The sequence below is a fragment of the Pelophylax lessonae genome (genome assembly GCF_965119305.1).
Source record: "Pelophylax lessonae genome assembly, chromosome: 8".
Lineage (NCBI taxonomy): Eukaryota > Metazoa > Chordata > Amphibia > Anura > Ranidae > Pelophylax > Pelophylax lessonae.
This window is the reverse complement of record NC_138775.1, coordinates 7,894,256-7,916,755: the sequence shown is the minus strand read 5'-3', so window position 1 is coordinate 7,916,755 and position 22,500 is coordinate 7,894,256. Positions and strand designations below refer to the sequence as shown.

The following is a 22,500-nucleotide window of genomic DNA, read 5'->3' as shown; positions in this document are numbered from 1 at the left end:
AAAGTGGTGGCCATGGTGCTAGCATTGTTTCGGCAATGGAGGTTTGCGGTACTGGGCTACTTGGACGACCTCCTTCTGCGAGCGGTGTCTTCTACTGCTCTGGTGGAAAACCTGGAGATCACCATGCAAACTCTGAGGAAGTTCGGCTAGATTCTGAATTTTCAGAAGTCTGCTCTGGGTCTAGGTCTGACTCTTGACTTGGCCTTAGCCAGAGTGCTTCTTTCTCTGGACGAACTCGTCTCCTGCTGTCCAGCAGGTGGTCATCCCTACGGACTTGCATGCGTGTGCTGGGCCTGATGGTGTCTACCTTCAAGGCGATTCCGTTTGCACAGTTCCATACGAGGTCCCTGCAAGGGAGATTCTGGCTAAATGGGACAAGAACTTGCTGGCTCTGGACAATCGTATCCGGCTGAACCGGGGAACGAAAGAGTCCCTGATATTTTGGCTTAGTTCTCCGGCGCTTCGGCTGGGCAAATCCTTCCTTCCCTTGTATTGGACGGTGGTCACCAAGGATGCTAGCCTGTCTGGCTGGGGAGGCGTCCTTGGCAAAAATCCTGCTCAGAGGATCAGGACACTGGAGGAGTCCAAACTACTGATCAATGTCTGCAGAGGTTTGTGGCTCAGTCACGGGATCCTCTGGCGGACGCTACAGATGCGCTGGTGGCGCCGTGGGGTCAGTATCGTCTAATTTACGTCTTCCCTCCTCTCAAGCTTCTGCCAAGACTTCTACGCAGGATTGAGGCAGAAGGGATTCTGGTCATCTTAGTGGCCTCGCAAGGCTTGGTACGCCGATCTGGTGTGGTTGGGCGCTGACTTTCCTTGAAAACTTCCTCTCAGGGAGGATCTACTGTCCCAAGGACCAATCTTCCATCCTCTTTACTGTCGCTGTCTTTGACGACCTGGCTGTTAAAAGCGAGGTGCTGATGGATAGAGGTTTTGTCTGAGTCAGTGATTCCACCGCTGTTAAAAGCTGGAAAATCTACTTCTAGGAAGATCTACCATCGTACTTGGAAGACGTACATTGCGTGGTGTGAGTCTCTTGGGGTTCATCCTCACTCTATTTCGGTGGCTCGGATCTTGACCTTCCTTCAACAAGGGTTGAGCAGAAATTGGCCTTGAGTACTATCAAGAGTCAGGTGTTGGCCTTAGCGGTCTTCTTTTAACGGCCCTTGGCCACATACTCCCTGGTACGTACTTTTCTTCAGGGAGTTAGGCACTTGACCCCTCCAGTGCACTGTCTGTTGCCGCCTTGGGACCTCAATTTGGTGCTCTCAGTCCTCCAGAATCCTCCTTTTGATAATCTTCGGGAGATTCTCCTTCTTACGCTTTCCCAGAAGGTGGCCTTTTTGGTGGCTATCGCCTCTGCGTGCAGGGTGTTGGAATTGGCGGCGTTAACCTGTGGTTCACAGAGATTAGGTGGTTCTTCGTCTCTGTCCGTCGTTCCTTCCTCAGGTTGTCTCTGATTTTCATTTGAAGACGTTGTGTTGCCTTCCCTGTGTCCCAGGCCAAAACATCCGGAGGAAATTGCTTTGCATGCCTTGGATGTGGCCAGGGTAATTAGGGTGTACCTGACAGCTACGGAGTCTTTTAGGAAGTCAGACTCCCTATTTGTTCTCACGGATGGGCCTCGGAAAGGATTGTCTGCTTCTTCTGCGACCATTTCCAGATGGATCAGACAGACGGTGTTTCAGACCTATTCCATCAGATGACAGGTTCCTCCTTTCAGCGAGTGACACCCCAAAATTCAGTATCTCAGAAAATAAGAATATTACATAAGACCAATAAAAAAAAGGATTTTTAATACAGAAATGTTGGCTTAGTGAAAAGTCTGTCCATGTACAGTATAGGATGTACTCAATACTTGGTCGGGGCTCCTTTTCCATGAATTACTGCATCAATGCGGCGTCACATGGAGGCGATCAGCCTGTGGCACTGCTGAGGTGTTATGGAAGCCCAGGTTGCTTTGATAGCGGCCTTCAGCTCCTCTGCATTGTTGGGTCTGGTGTCTCTCATCTTCCTCCTGACAATACCCCACAGATTCTCTATGGGGTTTAGGTCAGGCGAGTTTGCTGGCCAATCAAGCACAGTGATCCCATGATCATGTGACCAGGTATTGGTAGGTTTGGCAGTGTGGGTGCGGTGCCAAGTCCTGCTGGAAAATTAAATCAGCATCTCCATAAAGCTGGTCAGCAGAGGGAAACATGAAGTGCTCTAGAATTTCCTGCTAGAGAGCTGCGCTGACTTTGGACTTAATAAAACACAGTGGGCCAACACCAGCAGATGACACCGCTCCCCAAATCATCACTGACTGTGAAACATTTTGCATCTCATTTGGAAATGAAGGTCCCAGAGTCTGGAGGAGGAGTGGAGAGGCACAGAATCCAAGTTGCATGAGGTCCAGTGTGAAGTTTCCACAGTCAGTGATGATTTGCATTTGCATTTGTGTGTGTGTGTGTGTGTGTGTGTGTGTGTGTATATATATATATATATATATATATATATATATATATATATATATATATATATATATATATATATATATATATACAGGCCTCGACAAATCCCGGGCGCCAGGTCGCATTTGCGACTAGAATTAGCGACCTGGCGCCTGGGGTGCCCTGCTTGAGCTGTCCTGTCCCTTTTGCGCCCCCCACCTCCTCTTCGAGTTCACGGACTTCCACGCCGTCCAGAAATTTAGTCCCCGGCTTTTCGGCCTTCTTCTGTGAGATGAGAAGCTAGGGGAACTGGCGCCCTCTTGTGGTGGCCGGGAGTAATGCATGTTCTCAATGCCTTTTCTTCTCCTTCCAAAGAGGAGAAGAGAGGGAAGTTTTTTAAGGCTTCATCTCTCTGTCCAGTTACCTTTGCTTAAAGGTAAGTGGACAGGGAGTGTGGTTATTATTAATTTATTTTTTAAATGTAAAAAAAATAATTTTTTCTTTTTTTTTTTTTAATTATTAAAAAAAAAAATAAAAAAATGTTTTCTTTTTTTTTCTTCAATTCTTATTAAAAAAAAAAAATATATATATATAAATATATATATATCTTTTTTTTTTTTCCTCATCGCCGTGCCACAGCCAAAGGCCCCTTTCACACGGGCTGTCTGATCAGGTCCGCCTGTCAGTTTTTCAGGCAGACCTGATCGGACCGTTCAGTCTCCTCTATGGAGCGGTAATCTGCCGCCATCTGACCCTGCCCGCCAAAAACAGACGGATGGTGGTTCTATTTTCTATCCATCCCGTGGATCCGATCAGATGGCATCGGATGGAAAGAGACAGACAGTCTGTTTCCATCCAATTGCGCTATATAGGAGAGTGGGGTTCTAGTCGTATTTATGTGTAAATTTAGTATCAGTTTTATTAAATAAAGCTTGGTTGTTAGTTTAAAAAAAAAAAAAAACTGGCTCCTAACTTTTTTAGCTGGCTCCTAGATTTCAGGCAAATTTGTCAAGCCCTGTATATATATATATATATATATATATATATATATATATATATGTATATGTGTGTGTGTGTGTATATATATGTATATATATATATATATATATATATATATATATATATATATATATATATATATATATATATATATATATAAAATGTGTGTGTGTATGTGTGTATATATATATATATATATATAATTATAATGTTTGGTGGTTCTAAGTAATTTTCTAGCAATAAAATACAGATTTTAACTTGTAAGCAACAAATGTCAGAAATAGGCCCGGTCCTTAAGTGGTTAACCTAGCGCTCTGTCTGGTTTGATTTGTCTTCTGTTTCATCACTCGCTTCCTTTACCTCACTGACTGCTCAGCTCCACTTCTGTAAAATGTCTACATTGCGGATAAAACCACTTTTTATTTATTTTTATTTCTTTTTTTTTTTTTTAATTTTTGCAAAACTCTACATTTCATTGTTGAAGCTTCATGCTATAATCTTTTATCGCAGGGCCCTTTTGCCACCTTCAAAATGAGCTACGACCGCACCTGTGAGTGGACGTCCCTCAAATTCAGCAACGACGGGAAATTAATTCTCATCTGCACCAATGGCGGGTTCCTGCGGCTGATCGATGCCTTTAAAGGGGCGGTCCTGCACACGTTCGTGGTGAGTTCTAGTCGCTTTTGTTTATAAATGGATAAAATCTGAACGGAATACATATTTATATAACTTTTGTTGTTTTTCTCTGGCAGGGATATAACAACACCAAAGCCGTCACGCTGGAGGCCTCATTCACACCGGATTCTCAGTTTATTATGATCGGTAAATAAAACTGGAACTTACAATTCTGCTTCGTTTATAATTCAGTCTCTTTTTGGTCACTTGTCTACCATCATGTATATCTGGGCAACAGATGCAAGCAGAACAAAGGTAGACAGCAGACTCCAGACTTCCGCTATATTCACATGGGTGACCGACCCCCGATACAACGGACAGCGGCTGGGATCTGCTGATTCTTGCTGCTGTTTTTGCCACCTGTGAGCGGCTAGCTGTGGCCGCTGAGCCCTGCACACATCAATGTCAGGTCCCTGGTGGCCGCAGCTGTCCACACAGCTAGTGATTGCTGCTGGACGCACCCTGGTGTGTGCGTGTGTGGGGGGAATTCAGATAGTCGGGGTCCTGAATCCTTTATTTCCTGGTGTGAAGTGTTCTCACGTCTTGTCTATCTTCTCAGGTTCGGAGGATGGGAAGATCCATGTTTGGAATGCAGAGGGTGGCATGAAAGTGGCCGTCCTAGACGGTAAACACACCGGACCAATCACCTGTCTGCAGTTCAACCCCAAGTTCATGACCTTTGCAAGCGCTTGTTCAAACATGGTAAGCATGTACTCTATAATTACAAGACTTCATCTGATTGGCCAAGATGATTCTGACATCACCTGCCCACCTCTCCACCTTGGCCAATCAAAGGAAGGCTTTTATTTGTAAAAATGCAAGGCTTCTCTTGAATGGTGGATATGTCTGTTACGGCAAACCCAGCAGCCAGGCAGTTCTTGCATAGAAATCATTTGATTGGGCCAGCTTTGATACTCTGTTGCATTTTTTTTTACTTCCTTATTCTTTTTGATAAAGATTGATTATAGTATTTTTCTTCTCCGGTTTGCAGGCCTTCTGGCTCCCGACCATCGACGACTGATCCACTTCCATCGGACTTCGACCCGCACAGCCGGAGTCACAAATTACGAAGGATTATTACAAAAGACTTTATACCATAAGGAACAATCCCTTCTGTCCGCCTCCCCAGTATTACAGGCGAAATTCTACTTGCCAAAACCGCCCACATGCCAACGTATACCCGATCGCACGCCTCCGAGTGTTACCGCCACCCTCAGCCCAGAGACTTCTGTTTCCTTCTACGGTGGAAATGTTTTTCTTTAGAAGCTTTTAATCCTTTTTTCTTTTTTTTTTTGGCACTATTTTATATGTTTTCAGTAATGGTTAGTGCTGTTTTTGTTATGGGGCACTATTTGTTCTCAACCCCCTGCGCAGTTCAGTCCAGTCATCCATTTTTTTTTTCCCTGTGATGTACTTTGTCAGACTTTGCTGTGTATGGGGTATGGGAAGACCCCATTGCCGCTCCCTTTTTTTTTTTTCCTCTAAAGATGCCTATAGCCCCTGAAAGAAGGAAGCACCTCCCACATACATTTTCTGGGTGTTGGTGATGAAGGGGTTAAATGTTGAAGTATGAATTTTTTTTATCATATATGTGTATATATTTTCATACATGCCAAGCAAAGATGCATTTGGGTTCAATTAACATTTTTTTTTCTGATAGTTCACCTTTACAGAAAAAAATGTGACCGTGAACACTGGACACACTTCCCCCCCCCCCCCCCTCTGTCCCTGCTGTACCTACCTCCAGGGTTGCTGAGCTGTCAGCTTCCCTGCGGCGGTCCGGGGATTTGAAATCCCAGCTCTTCTTCCAGGGCGGACCAGATGGATTCAGACTGGTCAATGCCCTCTGTGTGACAGCGCTGACCAATCAGAATCCATCTGGTCCGTCCTAGAAGAAGAACTGGGATTTCAAATCCCCGGACCACTGCAGGGAAGCTGATGGCTCAGCAACCCCGCAGGTAAGTGCAGCAAGGACCGGATGAGGGAAGGAGGGGGGGGATGGGTGTCCTGTGTTCTCCACATTTTTTTTTTCTGTAAAGGTGGACTAACCCTTTAGGCTCCGTTCCCACTAGTCTGACTTGTCATTCGACTTTGGACAAGCAGTCGCATGACAAGTCGCAACCCAATAATTTCAATGGCACCCGTTCCAACCTATGCAGCGTAAAGTTGCAACGACTTTGAAAAGGTTCCTGCGCTACTTTGATGTGACTTCAGTGCCAGAAAGTGTTGCATCAAAGTCACACTTGAAGTTGCATGACTATGGAGTCACATTACTGGGAACAGAGCCTTAAAGCGGAAATTCTGACACCTTTGTTATGTTTACAATACAGAGTTGGAATATTTTCGGTCTCAACGAGCAATTCAAGCGAGGTTCGCTGTCCTGACAGTTCAAACAGTTTTTCTGGTTCAACCCCGCCCCCCCCCTCCCCCACACCCTTCATATCATGTCTTCATTTTTCTTTTTATGTTTTGACGCTGTATAAATTTTCATAATGAAATGTTTACTTTTACAGTAAAATAATTATAACTTGTTCCGTCCTTTTTTTTTTTTTTTTTTTTTTTTTCCGCCACCGACCAAAATTAGCGCTCAGGATAAAGAGACTCTAATGGGGCAAAGTGACTGACAGGTTCTCCTAAAAGAACGATCTCATAGTAAACCAAAGTCCACCAAAAATGTGTAATATGTGCCAATAAAAAAGATAGAAATATACAGTGCCTTGCGAAAGTATTCGGCCCCCTTGAACTTTTTGACCTTTTGCCCCATTTCAGGCTTCAAACCTAAAGATATAAAACTGTAATTTTTTGTGAAGAATCAACAAGTGGGACACAATCGTGAAGTGGAATGAAATTTATTGGATATTTCAAACTTTTTTAACAAATAAAAAAGTGAAAAATTGGGCGTGCAAAATTATTCAGCCCCCCTTAAGTTAATACTTTGTAGCGCCACCTTTTGCTGCGATTACAGCTGTAAGTCGCTTGGGGTATGTCTCTATCAGTTTTGCACATTGAGAGACTGAAATTTTTGCCCATTCCTCCTTGCAAAACAGCTCGAGCTCAGTGAGGTTGGATGGAGAGCGTTTGTGAACAGCAGTTTTCAGTTCTTTCCACAGATTCTCGATTGGATTCAGGTCTGGGCTTTGACTTGGCCATTCTAACACCTGGATATGTTTATTTGTGAAACATTCCATTGTAGATTTTGCTTTAGGTTTTGGATCATTGTCTTGTTGGAAGACAAATCTCCGTCCCAGTCTCAGGTCTTTTACAGACTCCATCAGGTTTTCTTCCAGAATGGTCCTGTATTTGGCTCCATCCATCTTCTCATCAATTTTAACCATCTTCCCTGTCCCTGCTGAAGAAAAGCAGCCCAAACCATGATGCTGCCACCACCATGTTTGACAGTGGGGGATGGTGTGTTCAGGGTGATGAGCTGTGTTGCTTTTACGCCAAACATAACGTTTTGCATTGTTGCCAAAAAGTTTGATTTTGGTTTCATCTGAGCAGAGCCCCTTCTTCCATGTTTGGTGTCTCCCAGGTGGCTTGTGGCAAACTTTAAACAACACTTTTTATGGATATCTTTAAGAAATGGCTTTCTTCTTGCCACTCTTCCATAAAGGGCAGATTTGTGCAGTATACGACTGATTGTTGTCCTATGGACAGAGTCTCCCACCTCAGCTGTAGATCTCTGCAGTTCATCCAGAGTGATCATGGGCCTCTTGGCTGCATCTCTGATCAGTCTTCTCCTTGTATGAGCTGAAAGTTTAGAGGGACGGCCAGGTCTTCGTAGATTTGCAGTGGTCTGATACTCCTTCCATTTCAATATTATCGCTTGCACAGTGCTCCTTGGGATGTTTAAAGCTTGGGAAATCTTTTTGTATCCAAATCCGGCTTTAAACTTCTCCACAACAGTATCTCAGACCTGCCTGGTGTGTTCCTTGTTCTTCATGATGCTCTCTGCGCTTTAAACGGACCTCTGAGACTATCACAGTGCAGGTGCATTTATACGGAGACTTGATTACACACAGGTGGATTCTATTTATCATCATTAGTCATTTAGGTCAACATTGGATCATTCAGAGATCCTCACTGAACTTCTGGAGAGAGTTTGCTGCACTGAAAGTAAAGGGGCTGAATAATTTTGCACGCCCAATTTTTCAGTTTTTTATTTGTTAACCAAAGTTTGAAATATCCAATAAATTTTGTTCCACTTCATGATTGTGTCCCACTTGTTGATTCTTCACAAAAAATTACAGTTTTATAACTTTGTTTGAAGCCTGAAATGTGGCAAAGGGTCGCAAAGTTCAAGGGGGCCGAATACTTTCGCAAGGCACTGTAGAATTCCACCAATCAATATGAAAGTCCACCAAAGAAACGTGAAAAAAAAATCCTCCTGGGACACGCCCTCCCTTTGTGTGCCAACCCCCAAAGATCGACAATGTTGCTTATCGGAGGAATAGATGCCGGGAGGACTAAAAACGCTTTTATTAGACGTGTGCGGTTTTATGCAGTGTGCGGTTTGTTTCATTCCGAATCAAAGTTCAGACACATTCTTCGTTATGTGGATGTATCCAAATTTCCAAATTATGATTGTAATGAATTTAAACAAATCTGAAAGAACAAAACGAAAATTTCAGACAAAATTTGAATTCGAATAGTTATCGAATTACAGTTTCAGAAGAGCATAAAAAAGACTGCAAAAGAAAGGAATAGAATAAAATAGATTAAAACAGAAAATAAAAACAGAAAATAGAATAGAAAATAAAGGAATAAAATAAAAGAATAGCATAAAAAGAGTAAAACAGAAAATAAAATAAAAGAACAGAAAATAGAATAGAAAGTAAAGGAATAGAATAAAAGAACAGAAAATAGAATGGAAAATTAAGGAATAAAATAAAAGAATAGTATAAAATAGAGTAAAACAGAACAGAAACTAAAATGACAGAAAATAGAATAAAAAATAAAAGAATAGAATAAAAAATAAAAATAGAATATAATTATCTTCTAAAATTCGAATTTCAAAAAGAATTAATTTTAATTCAAATAGAATAGAATAGAAAAAAAAACAATAGAATTGAATAAAAAGAATATAACCATCTTCCTGAATTCGAATAGAATAAGATCGATTTGAACTCGAATAAACAAAACAAATTCCAGAAAACAAATGAAACAAATTTATGTAAATAACTAAACCGAACAAGTTTTTTTCTTTCGGCACATCTAGCTTTTATGTGGAGGATCGAAAAGAATTGATGGGACGATGGATGATCCGACTCGGTCACAATTCCCCAGGAATCGGCACAACTCTGATTTGGTTACACACAGAATCGCCCATCATCATATCTGTCATTTACAGAAGAAGGAGAGCCGCGATTGTACTAGAAAATTACTTATAACCCACAAACATTATACATATATTTTTTGCAGAGACCCTAGAGAATAAAATGGCGATTGTTGCAATTTTTTTGTAGAACAGTATTTGTGCAGCATTTCTTAACCACTTCCATACCAGGCCTATTTCGGACACTTTGTGTTTACAAGTTAAAATCAGTATTTTTTCCTAGAAAACTACTTGGAACCCCCAAACATTATATATATTTTTTTAGCAAAGACCCTTGAGAATAAAATGGCGGTCATTGCAATATTTTTTGTCACGTGGTATTTGCGCAGCGGTCTTTAAAACGCCATTTTTTTGGGAAAAATTACATTTCACTGCATTTAAAAAATACTAAACGGTAAAGTTAGCCCATTTTTTTTGTATATTGTGAAAGATGATGTCATGCCGAGTAAATAGATACCCAACATGCTACGGTTTAAAATTGCGCCCCCCTGTGGGATGGCGACAAGCTACGGTCAATAGAGATCTCAATAGGCGACACTTTAAATTTATTTAACGGTTACCAGTTTAGAGTTAGAGTGTAGCTCTTTTTTTTGAAATTATTGCTCACGCTCTGGCGATCGCGGCGATACCTCACATGTGTGGTTTGAACAGCGATTTCATTCGCGGCTCGACTTCCGTATACGTTTTTTATTTGTGCGCGAGCTAACGGTGATCGGGGCGGCTAAATTTTTTTTTTTTTTTTTTTTCCCATTTATTTTATTTATTTTTTTAACTTTATTACAGTTTTAAAAAAAAAAAAAAAAATCTGATCACTTTTATTGCTGTCACAAGCAATGTAAACATCCCTTGTGACAGCAATATGCAGTGACAGGTACACTTTATGTAGGGATCGAGGGTCTAAAAGACCCCAAACCCCTCCACTACACTTCCCTGTATGCAAAACGCCGAAAACGGCGTTTTTGCATACAGCCGTTTTTCAAATTTGGCGCCGTTTTGCAGCACACTAACCCGGAAGTGACATCATGGACGCCGCCTCTGGGTTACGTCATCGGAGACCCGATCGATGCCGTTTCCGGCATTCATCGGGACTCCATCCAGCCGGCGGACGCGCCAGCTGGGTGCTCGGGGCTCCCGCTGGGACGGGAGCCCCGGTAAAAGCCGCGGAAGGCGGCGGGAGGGGGGGGGACGTCCCCTCCCGCCCCCCAGGGTAATGATCGATCGGTACCGACGGTCGGCTTCAAACAACGGTACCGGGATGATGCCTCTAGCTAGAGGCATCATCCTGGTATATCCCCGCAAAGTTTACGACGTCATATGACGTCGTCCTAGGGGGAAGTGGTTAAAACACTTTTTTTTTTTTTTTTTTAGTAAAAAATGCACCTTAATGCAAAAAAATATATCTAATTTTTCTGGTAAAATATAAAGGATGATGTCACGCCAAGCAAATTGATACCTAACATGTCATGCTTTAAAATTTGCGAGCGCTCCTGGAATGGCGCCAATCTACGATACTTAAATATCTCCATAGGCGACGCTTTAGAAATGTCTACAGGTTACCAGTTTAGAGTTTGAATGGGCACTAGAATTATTGCTCTCGCTATAACGTTCGTGCTGATACTTCACATGTGGTGTGAACACTGTTTATATATGCCGGCACGATATATAGGGGTGCAAGGGAATTTCCTTATGGTGTTTAGGTCTGGGACATAGGAAAGGCCACACAATGACTTCATTCAAATGGAAATCAGAGAAGACCTTTGGGAGGGACGAAGAACCACCTTATCTCTTCAGGAGAGCCCCTCAACCCAAGTATTCGGGGGCGGCTTCGGCTGTCCAGAAGAACGGGGTCTGGCTAGGCAGACCATTGGAACCCTTTGTCAGTGTCAGGATCCTTGCGCCCCGGGGTAGGGGTCCTACCCCTCCGGGCGGGTGGGCTAAAAGTAAGGTGACCAGATTTATAAAAATGAAATCCGGGGACATATTTCTTTTTTTATTTACAATGGCAAAGGACTGCATAATACACAGAGCGCTGGGCACAGTACTATATAATACACAGAGCGCTGGGCACAGTACTATATAATACACAGAGCGCTGGGCACAGTACTATATAATACACAGAGCGCTGGGCACAGGACTGCATAATACACAGAGCGCTGGGTACAGGACTATATAATACACAGAGCGCTGGGCACAGGACTACATAATACACAGAGCGCTGGGCACAGGACTACATAATACACAGAGCGCTGGGCACAGGAATGCATAATACACAGAGCGCTGGGCACAGGACTGCACAATACAGTGCTGGGCAAAGGACTGCATAATACACAGAGTGCTGGGCACAGTACTATATAATACACAGAGCGCTGGGCACAGGACTATATAATACACAGAGCGCTGGGCACAGGACTATATAATAGAGTGCTGGGCACAGGACTGCATAATACACAGAGCGCTGGGCACAGGACTGCATAATACACAGAGCGCTGGGTACAGGACTATATAATACACAGAGCGCTGGGTACAGGACTATATAATACACAGAGCGCTGGGCACAGGACTGCATAATACACAGAGCGCTGGGCACAGGATTGCATAATACACAGAGCACTGGGTACAGGACTATATAATATACAGAGCGCTGGGTACAGGACTGCACAATACACAGAGTGCTGGGTACAGGACTGCATAATACACAGAGCGCTGGGCACAGGACTGCATAATATACAGAGCGCTGGGCAAAGGACTGCATAATACACAGAGTGCTGGGTACAGGACTGCATAATAAACAGACCGCTGGGCACAGGACTACATAATACACAGAGCGCTGGGCACAGGACTGCATAATACACAGAGCACTGGGTACAGGACTATATAATACACAGAGCGCTAGGCACAGGACTGCATAATACACAGAGCGCTGGGCACAGGACTGCATAATACACAGAGCGCTGGGCACAGGACTGCATAATACACAGAGCCCTGAGCACAGGACTGCATAATGCACAGAGCGCTGGGCACAGGACTACATAATACACAGAGCACTGGGCACAGGACTGCATAATACACAGAGCACTGGGCACAGGACTGCATAATACACAGAGCGCTGGGCACAGGACTACATAATACACAGAGCGCTGGGCACAGGAATGCATAATACACAGAGCGCTGGGCACAGGACTGCATAATACAGTGCTGGGCAAAGGACTGCATAATACACAGAGTGCTGGGCACAGGACTATATAATACACAGAGCGCTGGGCACAGGACTATATAATAGAGTGCTGGGCACAGGACTGCATAATACACAGATCGCTGGGCACAGGACTGCACAATACAGTGCTGGGCAAAGGACTGCATAATACACAGAGTGCTGGGCACAGGACTATATAATACACAGAGCGCTGGGCACAGGACTATATAATAGAGTGCTGGGCACAGGACTACATAACACACAGAGCGCTGGGTACAGGACTATATAATACACAGAGCGCTGGGCACAGGACTGCATAATACACAGAGCGCTGGGCACAGGATTGCATAATACACAGAGCACTGGGTACAGGACTATATAATATACAGAGCGCTGGGTACAGGACTGCACAATACACAGAGTGCTGGGTACAGGACTGCATAATACACAGAGCGCTGGGCAAAGGACTGCATAATACACAGAGTGCTGGGTACGGGACTATATAATACACAGAGCGCTAGGCACAGGACTGCATAATACACAGAGCGCTGGGCACAGGACTGCATAATACACAGAGCGCTGGGCACAGGACTGCATAATACACAGAGCGCTGGGCACAGGACTGCATAATACACAGAGCCCTGAGCACAGGACTGCATAATGCACAGAGCGCTGGGCACAGGACTACATAATATACAGAGCGCTGGGCAAAGGACTGCATAATACACAGAGCGCTGGGCACAGGACTACATAATACACAGAGCCCTGGGCACAGGAATGCATAATACACAGAGCGCTGGGCACAGGACTGCATAATACAGTGCTGGGCAAAGGACTGCATAATACACAGAGTGCTGGGCACAGGACTATATAATACACAGAGCGCTGGGCACAGGACTATATAATAGAGTGCTGGGCACAGGACTACATAACACACAGAGCGCTGGGTACAGGACTATATAATACACAGAGCGCTGGGCACAGGACTGCATAATACACAGAGCGCTGGGCACAGGATTGCATAATACACAGAGCACTGGGTACAGGACTATATAATATACAGAGCGCTGGGTACAGGACTGCACAATACACAGAGTGCTGGGTACAGGACTGCATAATACACAGAGCGCTGGGCACAGGACTGCATAATATACAGAGCGCTGGGCAAAGGACTGCATAATACACAGAGTGCTGGGTACAGGACTGCATAATACACAGACCGCTGGGCACAGGACTACATAATACACAGAGCGCTGGGCACAGGACTGCATAATACACAGAGCGCTAGGCACAGGACTGCATAATACACAGAGCGCTGGGCACAGGACTGCATAATACACAGAGCGCTGGGCACAGGACTGCATAATACACAGAGCACTGGGCACAGGACTGCATAATACACAGAGCACTGGGCACAGGACTGCATAATATACAGAGCACTGGGCACAGGACTGCATAATACACAGAGCACTGGGCACAGGACTGCATAATACACAGAGCACTGGGCACAGGACTGCATAATACACAGAGCCCTGAGCACAGGACTGCATAATACACAGAGCACTGGGCACAGGACTGCATAATACACAGAGCACTGGGCACAGGACTGCATAATACACAGAGCGCTGGGCACAGGACTGCATAATACACAGAGCACTGGGCACAGGACTACATAATACACAGAGCACTGGGCACAGGACTGCATAATACACAGAGCACTGGGCACAGGACTGCATAATACACAGAGCGCTGGGCACAGGACTGCACAATACAGTGCTGGGCAAAGGACTGCATAATACACAGAGCGCTGGGCACAGGACTATATAATAGAGTGCTGGGCACAGGACTACATAACACACAGAGCGCTGGGCACAGGACTGCATAATACACAGAGCGCTGGGCACAGGAATGCATAATACACAGAGCACTGGGTACAGGACTATATAATATACAGAGCGCTGGGTACAGGACTGCACAATACACAGAGTGCTGGGTACAGGACTGCATAATACACAGAGCGCTGGGCACAGGACTGCATAATATACAGAGCGCTGGGCAAAGGACTGCATAATACACAGAGCGCTGGGCAAAGGACTGCATAATACACAGAGCGCTGGGCACAGGACTGCATAATACACAGAGTGCTGGGCACAGGACTATATAATAGAGTGCTGGGCACAGGACTACATAACACACAGAGCGCTGGGCACAGGACTATATAATACACAGAGCGCTGGGCCCAGGACTACATAATACACAGAGCGCTGGGCACAGGACTGCATAATACACAGAGCGCTGGGCACAGGACTATATAATACACAGAGCGCTGGGCACAGGACTGCATAATATACAGAGTGCTGGGCACAGGACTGCATAATACACAGAGCGCTGGGCACAGGACTGCATAATATACAGAGTGCTGGGCACAGGACTGCATAATACACAGAGCGCTGGGCACAGGACTATATAATACACAGAGCGCTGGGCACAGGACTGCATAACACACAGAGCGCTGGGCACAGGACTGCATAATACACAGAGCTCTGGGCACTCCCTGCCAAAATGTCATGCCTGGATCCTCAGCAGTGCTCATTATATTGTACATGGCCACACCTCCCCAGCACTCTGTCCAAGGCAAACTGTGCAACGCTCCGCCCTCAACCACGCCTTCTCAGTGCTTTAGTAAGGCACACTACAACCTGGGACATGGCACCGCCCCCTCTGCATGCCCTGAGGCGATGCTCTAATCTCAAACACCCCGCCCACCCTGTGATGTGGCCCAGCCTGCGCCGTGAGCCCTGAGGCTGCTTTGCCCCCGCCCTCTCTGTGATACGGCCACGCCTCTACCTTCAGCCTCGTGGCCGTTTTCTTCCAATAGCGCCACGCTCCACCCCTATGATCTCCAAAGTCCGCACTTTGCGCACGGCGCCACTCCCTCCCCGTGAGATAAACCCGCCTCCACTCAGCCCAGCGGCTACCCTCTCCGTAAATGCAACGCCCACCCTGTGCGATAACACCGCCTCCATTCAGCCCCGAGCTACGCTCTTCATCAAGCACTCCGCCCACCATGTGCGATAACCCCGCCTCCACACACAGCCCTGAGGCTTCTCTCACTGTAAAGCGCCCCGCCCTCCTCGTGAGATAACCCCGCCTCCACACACAGCCCTGAGGCTGCGCTCTACGTAAAAGCTCCCGCCCACTCTGTGAAATTGCACCGCCTCCTCTGCGAGCTCACTGGCCTCTCTTCCGTACGGTGCCCCGCCCTCCCTATGATCCGGCCACGCCCACTCTCTGCAGCCCCGCCGGAGCCGCTCCCTGATCTCCGGATCTGTCACAACATGGCGCACCAGACCGGCATTCACGGTGAGTCCCCCCTCCCCCCCCCCCACCGGGATCCCCCTCCCCCCATACCCGGTACACCCCCTCCCCCATCTGTGTGCGTGAGGGAGGGGGTGTGCATCTGTGCTGGAGGAGGAATGATACATTGTTACCAGGAGAGATCAGTGATAACAATGTATCCTCCTCACTCATCTCTATAACAATGTATCCTCCTCACTCATCTCTATAACAATGTATCCTCCTCACTCATCTCTATAACAATGTATCCTCCTCACTCATCTCTATAACAATGTATCCTCCTCACTCATCTCTTCTATAACAATGTATCCTCCTCACTCATCTCTTCTATAACAATGTATCCTCCTCACTCATCACTCATCTCTATACCAATGTATCCTCTCCCTCCTCACTCATCTCTATACCAATGTATCCTCCTCACTCATCTCTATAACAATGTATCCTCCTCACTCATCTCTATACCAATGTATCCTCACTCATCACTCATCTCTATAACAATGTATCCTCCTCACTCATCTCTATAACAATGTATCCTCTCCCTCCTCATTCATCTCTATAACAATGTATCACCTCCCTCCTCACTCATCTCTATAACAATGTATCCTCCTCACTCATCTCTATAACAATGTATCCTCTCCCTCCTCACTCATCTCTATAACAACAATGTATCCTCACTCATCACTCATCTCTATACCAATGTATCCTCCTCACTCATCTCTATAACAATGTATCCTCCTCACTCATCTCTATAACAATGTATCCTCTCCCTCCTCATTCATCTCTATAACAATGTATCCTCTCCCTCCTCATTCATCTCTATAACAATGTATCCTCTCCCTCCTCATTCATCTCTATAACAATGTATCACCTCCCTCCTCACTCATCTCTATAACAATGTATCCTCTCCCTCCTCATTCATCTCTATAACAATGTATCCTCTCCCTCCTCATTCATCTCTATAACAATGTATCCTCTCCCTCCTCATTCATCTCTATAACAATGTATCCTCTCCCTCCTCATTCATCTCTATAACAATGTATCCTCTCCCTCCTCATTCATCTCTATAACAATGTATCCTCCTCACTCATCTCTATAACAATGTATCCTCCTCACTCATCTCTTCTGTAACAATGTATCCTCCTCACTCATCTCTTCTGTAACAATGTATCCTCCTCACTCATCTCTATAACAATGTATCATCTCCCTCCTCACTCATCTCTATAACAACAATGTATCCTCACTCATCACTCATCTCTATAACAATGTATCCTCCTCACTCATCTCTATACCAATGTATCCTCCTCACTCATCTCTATAACAATGTATCCTCCTCACTCATCTCTATAACAATGTATCCTCCTCACTCATCTCTATAACAATGTATCCTCTCCCTCCTCACTCATCTCTATAACAACAATGTATCCTCACTCATCACTCATCTCTATAACAATGTATCCTCCTCACTCATCTCTATACCAATGTATCCTCCTCACTCATCTCTATAACAATGTATCCTCCTCACTCATCTCTATAACAATGTATCCTCCTCACTCATCTCTATACCAATGTATCCTCTCCCTCCTCATTCATCTCTATACCAATGTATCCTCCTCACTCATCTCTATAACAATGTATCCTCCTCACTCATCTCTATAACAATGTATCCTCCTCACTCATCTCTATAACAATGTATCCTCTCCCTCCTCATTCATCTCTATACCAATGTATCCTCCTCACTCATCTCTATAACAATGTATCCTCCTCACTCATCTCTATAACAATGTATCCTCCTCACTCATCTCTATACCAATGTATCCTCTCCCTCCTCATTCATCTCTATACCAATGTATCCTCCTCACTCATCTCTATAACAATGTATCCTCCTCACTCATCTCTATAACAATGTATCCTCCTCACTCATCTCTATAACAATGTATCCTCCTCACTCATCTCTATAACAACAATGTATCCTCACTCATCACTCATCTCTATAACAATGTATCCTCCTCACTCATCTCTATAACAATGTATCCTCCTCACTCATCTCTATAACAATGTATCCTCCTCACTCATCTCTATAACAATGTATCCTCACTCATCACTCATCTCTATAACAATGTATCCTCACTCATCTCTATAACAATGTATCCTCCTCACTCATCTCTTCTGTAACAATGTATCCTCCTCACTCATCTCTATAACAATGTATCCTCCTCACTCATCTCTATAACAATGTATCCTCACTCATCTCTATAACAATGTATCCTCCTCACTCATCTCTTCTGTAACAATGTATCCTCCTCACTCATCTCTATAACAATGTATCCTCCTCACTCATCTCTATAACAATGTATCCTCCTCACTCATCTCTATAACAACAATGTATCCTCACTCCTCACTCATCACTCATCTCTATAACAATGTATCCTCACTCATCTCTATAACAATGTATCACCTCACTCCTCACTCATCTCTTCTATAACAATGTATCATCTCCCTCCTCACTCATCTCTATAACAATGTATCACCTCCCTCCTCACTCATCTCTTCTATAACAATGTATCATCTCCCTCCTCACTCATCTCTATAACAATGTATCCTCTCCCTCCTCACTCATCTCTTCTATAACAATGTATCCTCCTCACTCATCTCTATAACAATGTATCCTCCTCACTCATCTCTTCTATAACAATGTATCCTCCTCACTCATCTCTTCTATAACAATGTATCCTCTCCCTCCTCACTCATCTCTTTTTTTCCTTATTGTTTCATTGTTGGCGTTGTTTTGTTTACATTCCGCTGTCAGTAGGGAAGTTCGCTAACCAGTACACATTACATACATAACCAAGATGATACATTGTTACTGAAGGAGATCTCTGAGGAGGGAGATGATACATTGTTACTGAAGGAGATCTCTGAGGAGGGAGATGATACATTGTTAGTGAAGGAGATCTCTGAGGATGGAGATGTTACATTGTTACTGAAGGAGATCTCTGAGGATGGAGGTGATACATTGTTAGTGAAGGAGATCTCTGAGGATGGAGATGATACATTGTTAGTGAAGGAGATCTCTGAGGATGGAGATGATACATTGTTACTGAAGGAGATGTCTGAGGATGGAGATGATACATTGTATATAAAGGAGATGTCTGAGGATGGAGATGATACATTGTTACTGAAGGAGATGTCTGAGGATGGAGATGTTACATTGTTACTGAAGGAGATCTCTGAGGAGGGAGATGATACATTGTTAGTGAAGGAGATCTCTGAGGATGGAGATGATACATTGTTAGTGAAGGAGATCTCTGAGGATGGAGGTGATACATTGTTACTGAAGGAGATCTCTGAGGATGGAGGTGATACATTGTTACTGAAGGAGATGTCTGAGGAAGGAGAAGACACGTTGCGTCCCATTGGCCGGGCTGAGCTCTCATTGCTGTATGAGATAATGATGTCCTGTGTGGATATTCTTGGCCCCTCGCTGACCTTTGAACCCCCCCCCCCCCAAGTGTCGGCGTTGGGGATTTTTCTTTTCCCAGGCCTATTTATAGTCGTATTCCAGTGATGTCACTGTTGGGGGAAGAGTCATCTACAAATAATCTCCTCCTCCGGGGGAGGAGGAGAGAAGGGTGACACCCCCCAGGCAGTTCATTGTTTGTTTGCTCTGTGTGATACAATTGGAAGATTTATCTTCACTTCCTGCCCTGGAGACACAACAGGAAGTGCAAGCTTTTTTTTTTTTTTTTACTACTTGCCACCAAATCACGTATCTTTATTTCATTCTGCTTCAAGTGGTTACACTGCACTGGGGGAGATTGGAACTGTGCCGGAACTGCACACGCGGGGAAGGGGGTTGGAGCTCTGCCGGGTGAGTGTTGGCGCTGTGCCGGGTGAGTGTTGGCGCTGTGCCGGGTGAGTGTTGGCGCTGTGCCGGGTGAGTGTTTGGAGCTGTGCCGGGTGAGTGTTGGAGCTGTGCCGGGTGAGTGTTGGAGCTGTGTCGGGTGAGTGTTGGCGCTGTGCCGGGTGAGTGTTGGCGCTGTGCCGGGTGAGTGTTGGCGCTGTGCCGGGTGAGTGTTTGGAGCTGTGCCGGGTGAGTGTTGGCGCTGTGCCGGGTGAGTGTTTGGAGCTGTGCCGGGTGAGTGTTTGGAGCTGTGCCGGGTGAGTGTTGGAGCTGTGCCGGGTGAGTGTTGGAGCTGTGTCGGGTGAGTGTTGGCGCTGTGCCGGGTGAGTGTTGGCGCTGTGCCGGGTGAGTGTTGGCGCTGTGCCGGGTGAGTGTTGGCGCTGTGCCGGGTGAGTGTTTGGAGCTGTGCCGGGTGAGTGTTTGGAGCTGTGCCGGGTGAGTGTAGGAGCTGTGCCGGCTGAGTGTCGGAGCTGTGTCGGGTGAGTGTCGGAGCTGTGTCGGGTGAGTGTCGGAGCTGTGTCGGGTGAGTGTCGGAGCTGTGTCGGGTGAGTGTCGGAGCTGTGTCGGGTGAGTGTTGGAGCTGTGTCGGGTGAGTGTTGGCGCTGTGTCGGGTGAGTGTTGGAGCTGTGTCGGGTGAGTGTTGGAGCTGTGTCGGGTGAGTGTTGGAGCTGTGCCGGGTGAGTGTTGGCGCTGTGCCGGGTGAGTGTTGGCGCTGTGCCGGGTGAGTGTTGGCGCTGTGCCGGGTGAGTGTTGGCGCTGTGCCGGGTGAGTGTTGGCGCTGTGTCGGGTGAGTGTTGGAGCTGTGTCGGGTGAGTGTTGGAGCTGTGTCGGGTGAGTGTTGGAGCTGTGTCGGGTGAGTGTTGGAGCTGTGCCGGGTGAGTGTTGGAGCTGTGCCGGGTGAGTGTTGGAGCTGTGTAGGGTGAGTGTTGGAGCTGTGTCGGGGGAGTGACCTGCAGTACATCTGCTAACAAGTAAAGAGGGCGGAGCAGAAGAAAGGGGAGGGGATTGCATTATTCCCAGGGTGAAGTTCCTAAATTCAGAGGTTGCTCTCTGTCACCCGGGTCCCCAGACCAGTGCAGACAGTATATGAAGGGATGAGACGCCATTACTCTACAGTGAGTCTGGTGAAGGACCCCCCCGACGCGTTTCATCTCAGAACTCCCCCCTTTTCTTCAAGGACCAATGATTGGGATATAACCAATTAAAAGTGAGAAAATATGGTGGCACCGCTTTCAGCCCGGCAACCCAAACTGCTGTATCCTAAAGCTTGGTGCGGGTGTTGGTGCACACACGCGTTTCGGCAGCCCATGCATTTCATTGTGTGAGAAATACAGAAAAGAAGTCTTTGACCCTTATCCAAGAATCGCAACACCGTGAAATGCTTGTTGCTGCGGCACCATGTAATTTGGCACACGTGTTAGCTGATGTGTGTGCATGCCATTACCAATTGAGGGCACCGCCAGGCGTCTGCCAAAGAGCAACGCGTTTCGGCTCGGAACTTCCCCTTGGTCAGGGTCCTTATAGGCTGACAATGATTTGGTATATACTTGGACAAAGGAGAGAAGAATATGGCAACACGGCTGTCAGACTGGCAACCCACGCCACCATTTTCTAAGACTGGGTTCGCACTTGTGTGGGTTCCAGAGAGCACACGCGTTTCGGGCAGCCCATTCATTTGATTGGGCTGCCATATTCGTGAGAAATGTTGAAAAGAAGCCCCTTGACTGTTATCCAAAAATCACGACACAATGAAACGCGTGATGGCACATGTGTAGGAGCATCTTTAACAATTAAAGGGGCATCTGCTAAAGGACAACGCGTTTCATCTCAGAACTCCCCCATGGTCCTTATATGCTGACAATGATTGGGATATATCACGGGAAAATCACGACACCGTGAAATGCGTGGTGCTGCGGCACCATGTGTGTTGCCAGGTGTTAGCAGATGTGTGGGAACCTCATTAACAGTTAAAGGCACTGCTGGGCGTCCGCTAAATGGTAACGCGTTTCGTCTCAGAACTCCTCTCTGATTAGGGTCCTTATAGGCCGACAATGATTGGGATATATCACTGGAAAATCACCACACTGTGAAATGCGTGGTGCTGCGGCACCCTGTGTTTTGCCACGTGTTCACAGATATGTGGGAACCTCATTAACAAAGGCACTGGCAGGCGTCTGCTAAAGGGCAACGCGTTTCATCTCAGAACTCCCCACCATGGTCCGTCTATGCTGATAATGATTGGGATATATCAAAGGAAAATCATGACACTGTGAAATGCGTGGTGCTGCGGCACCATTTGTTTAGGCACGTGTTAGCAGATGTGTGGGAACCTCATTAACAGTTAAAGGCACTGCTGGGCGTCTGCTAAAGGACAACGCGTTTCATCTCGGAACTCCCCTATGGTCCTTACATGCCAACAATGATTGGGATGTACCACTGGAAAATCATGACACCGTGAAATGTGTGGTGCTGCAGCACCTTGTGTTTTGGCACGTTTTCCTAGATGTGTGGGAACCTCATTACCAATTAAAGGCACTGGCAGGCGTCTGCAAAAGGGCAACGCGTTTCGTCTCAGAACCCCCACCATGGTCAGGGTCCTTATATG

The 22,500-nt window shown here is 45.9% G+C and overlaps 2 protein-coding genes across 2 annotated transcripts in view; both read left to right on the top strand.

Annotated features, from left to right (window-relative positions):
* The window catches only part of WDR82 (WD repeat domain 82), a 19,802-nt gene extending 14,234 nt beyond the window's left edge, over positions 1 to 5,568 (top strand). Inside the window, exons 6-9 of the mRNA XM_082265286.1 lie at positions 3,945 to 4,100; positions 4,187 to 4,256; positions 4,669 to 4,811; positions 5,101 to 5,568. Of these exons, the coding sequence (XP_082121412.1) occupies positions 3,945 to 4,100; positions 4,187 to 4,256; positions 4,669 to 4,811; positions 5,101 to 5,130 (399 nt within the window). The 3' untranslated portion in view covers positions 5,131 to 5,568. The remainder of the gene's footprint in view (positions 1 to 3,944; positions 4,101 to 4,186; positions 4,257 to 4,668; positions 4,812 to 5,100) is intronic.
* Positions 5,569 to 15,882: 10,314 nt separating this feature from the next.
* The window catches only part of TWF2 (twinfilin actin binding protein 2), a 42,308-nt gene continuing 35,690 nt past the window's right edge, over positions 15,883 to 22,500 (top strand). The window contains exon 1 of the mRNA XM_082266641.1: positions 15,883 to 16,000. Within this exon, the coding sequence (XP_082122767.1) occupies positions 15,907 to 16,000 (94 nt within the window). The 5' untranslated portion in view covers positions 15,883 to 15,906. The remainder of the gene's footprint in view (positions 16,001 to 22,500) is intronic.